The sequence below is a fragment of the Pinus tabuliformis genome, chromosome 1_2 (assembly GCF_031772625.1).
Source record: "Pinus tabuliformis cultivar Carrire ecotype Pingquan chromosome 1_2, CPIR1, whole genome shotgun sequence".
Lineage (NCBI taxonomy): Eukaryota > Viridiplantae > Streptophyta > Pinopsida > Pinales > Pinaceae > Pinus > Pinus tabuliformis.
Genome location: NC_142298.1, coordinates 1233713682 through 1233716955, shown reverse-complemented (window position 1 = coordinate 1233716955; position 3274 = coordinate 1233713682). Strand labels below are relative to the sequence as shown.

The window sequence follows — 3274 nt, the reverse complement described above, 5'->3', positions numbered from 1 at the left end:
ATTTTTATACCATAGCAAAATTATTTATTAAATAACTCATATAAATATATACAATATTGTTTTAAATTACACAAATTAACTTCATTTTGTAGTTGACAGAATATTTCAATTTTATATCATTTTGCTTTGCACTTTGAGAAAATCTATCACATCTTGCTAGTTCCAACATTCTGCTACAAATTATGAATAGATTCTACAAATATATACTAACTCTACTTAATAATACCCCATAATCATTAAAACCAAACATATAATCACGCTTTAAACTAGTAAAAGATACATAATCAAACAATGTTATATACAGAAACCAAACAATATGGACCATTTACAATGCCATTATAAGCTTATAAAAATTCAATAATTTATACAATCTATCTTTACATTCTCTATTCCTATTATAATAATAATAATAATAATAATAAAGAAACTTTAAAAATAACTTTTTTAAAGTAGACATATAAGGAAAAAAATAATAATTCTTTTATTCAACTCTATCTTTACATTCTTTATTCCTTTAAAAAAATCTTTAAAAGTAAGGTTTGTAAAGTATAAATATAAGGAAAAAGAAAAGAATAAGGGTACTTCTTTCTGTGAGAGATAAAAATATAAGGAACAAAACAAAAAGAATCTGGGTAATTTAGAAGCCAAAAAAACTCAACTTCCATTTATCATTATCCAATATTAAAAATAAACAAAAAACAACTCAAAGTCTTGAAATCTTATCTTAGGGGACATGTTAGTTAATGATTTTTATTGAAGTCTTATCTTAGTGGATAGGGAAGTTAATGATTTTTATTATAACTATTTATCATGCACAAATTTTTCCAAGTTTTTACGGCAACATTAGAAAACATGTTTTAATGATTTCTGAATAATAATATAATGGCTAAGTGATTGGTTGTGTTTTGAAAAGTGTATGTGTACTATTTTGGTTAATTTTTGTATATTTATTTATTTATTAATAACAAAAAAAATTGATCAGGGAAAAAGAAATTTTATGTATCTTATAATTTGTTATTTTAAGCAAAAAAATTTCAGTAAAAATTATATAAGAGAAATTTTTCGAATTAATAAGGTAACTACACTTGCTGATTCGAAAAACATAGGCGAATCATTTACCTTATATAATTTTTACCAAAAACTATTTAATATTTAATTCATTATAAATAAAAAAACTTGAATACAAAAATATCATTTTAATTAAATACATATAAAGTATAATTATAATTAAGTATACACCTTTCATTATAATAAGCAAAATTATAGTTGGAAACTACACACCACATATTTTTCTTAATTAATTATAGTTGGAAACTACACACCACATATTTTTCTTAATATTATTGGAATTTTGTAACCGGGATTGAGAAATTATTTTTGGAGATAATGTGAATTCACTTTTCACAAAGCATATCCAGTCATGCCTTTCTCTAAATTCCATGGTCATGGATCCCAATTTCAACGCTTCTAAAATTTCCTTTTTAATAAACAATATGGAATACATTCACGTAAGTTAATGCTTATAATTATATGTCGGCATGTTATTTCCGTTTTTAGCTAATTATTACTACGCGTGCAATTTACATTGTAATCGTTCATATATATATGCGCACGCCATCTCGGCCTTCCGTATACTCTAAGAAGGTTGAGAATTTATTTTTATAAAACTGTGAATTCACTCTTCTTTATTGCGCAAAGCACGACCCTCACCGAATAATAAATATATTCCCGGTCCTGTCCTTTTCAGAGTTTGATGCTACTTTGAAATTTCATGAATTCTTGATTTTCATTCAACGACACAATGGAAGGCAGTCAATGGAATAAACTACCAGATGATCTGCAAATTCGAGTTCTAACCAGGCTTCCTATTTTGGACTTACGGAGATTATCGTTCACTTGCAGGTATTTCTATTCCTTACTGTCACATCCCTCCTTTGCCGTTCACTACGATAGAAGCTTTCTCGGCCGCCCTATGTTCTTTCTTATCTCAGATTTTCTCGAGCAACACACACAGTCGCCGTATTTCAGGTCCATTATTTTGCAAGGAGGATGGCCAGAGATGTTCACATGGAAAAACCCATTGCTACCTGATTTACCGGATTACCAGTGGAGGAGGTCGCCCAGTTACGGCGATGGGTTCCTGTGTTTCGAGGGATTTGTAGGGCCTAATTGTTGTAACAATATTTCCGGTGAGAGCACCAAGTTATTGGTGGTTAACCCTATCTTTTCTCAAGAGAGGCGGATATTGAGTCTACCCACCATGGCCAACTCAGTCTCTATGTTTTACACAGGGATCGCCTTCGACCGACATAATGGTGTTTGCAAGCTTATATTATGGCACATGTCCGAAGCGTTTAATTTTGTGATGACCACTTTCGTCTACAACTTTAAGGAAAGCACGTGGAAGAGGATTCCCGAAGGGAATGGAATCCCTAATTATAGCGGTCCTCTATCTGTTTTACACCGTCCCCAACTTGTGTCTGAGCGTTACTTGTGTTGGCTTGCGCACTCAACTGACACGACATCAGCTGCAAACAGAGTGTTGGTGTTTCTTGTGGAAGAAGAGATATGGATTGATCCAATTCCATTTCCTCCAACGCCGCAGGGTGACAGGCTGCTTTTGTTTATTTTTGAGCATAAAAAGGCACTCTGTATGATAAGCTTAACATATGAGAAAGGTGACATGATTTTGGTACTCTGGAAATTCCATATGGAGGAAAGAATCTGGAGACTCGTGGAATCAATTCCACCCCCTCCTTTTCGTTTTCAGGATGTATTGGCTCCAGAAATGGCAGGTCGGGGATTCTGGGGAGCGGAGCATGAAGACTTTTATGGCCGCCACGTTTCCATCTATGACATGTCACATCATGGTTGGGAAAACATGGGGGAGTTCCAACCAGCGATTGTCATGGAACCCAGCCTCTTTCGATTGGTTTATTAAAATATAAATTACCAAATTCGGGAAGTCTCGTGCCCCAACTGCTCTTCCAAACCCTTTCAGGATCCATGAAGTGGCAACAGTAACACTGGTTGATTTTTTTATATAATGTGAATTTGCCATTGTAAACCTCTCAGCAAGGCTGTTCTGTAAAAACTTATGGTATGGTATTATTTAAGGTTGATGATCTATAGCAGAAATGATAAAATATTGTATTTAGGATAAGTATATGTATGCGGTATGCACGTTATAATTTAAATGATAAAATAGATTATTTAGTATAAATATTTGTGTGGCCTATGCAATTTATAATAACAGCATATATGTGTGCTATAT

The 3274-nt window shown here is 32.4% G+C and overlaps 1 protein-coding gene across 1 annotated transcript; it reads left to right on the top strand.

The window, feature by feature from the left end:
* Positions 1 to 1801: 1801 nt before the first annotated feature.
* On the top strand, positions 1802 to 2941 carry LOC149210690 (putative F-box/LRR-repeat/kelch-repeat protein At1g11620). Its single transcript, XM_089399053.1, has one exon. The coding sequence runs from the start codon at positions 1802 to 1804 to the stop codon at positions 2939 to 2941; it is 1140 nt and encodes a 379-aa protein (XP_089255179.1).
* Positions 2942 to 3274: the final 333 nt, after the last annotated feature.

Coding starts and splice junctions, on each gene's coding strand:
- LOC149210690 (XM_089399053.1), top strand. CDS start 1,802: ATGGAAGGCAGTCAATGGAATAAACTACCAGATGATCTGCAAATTCGA.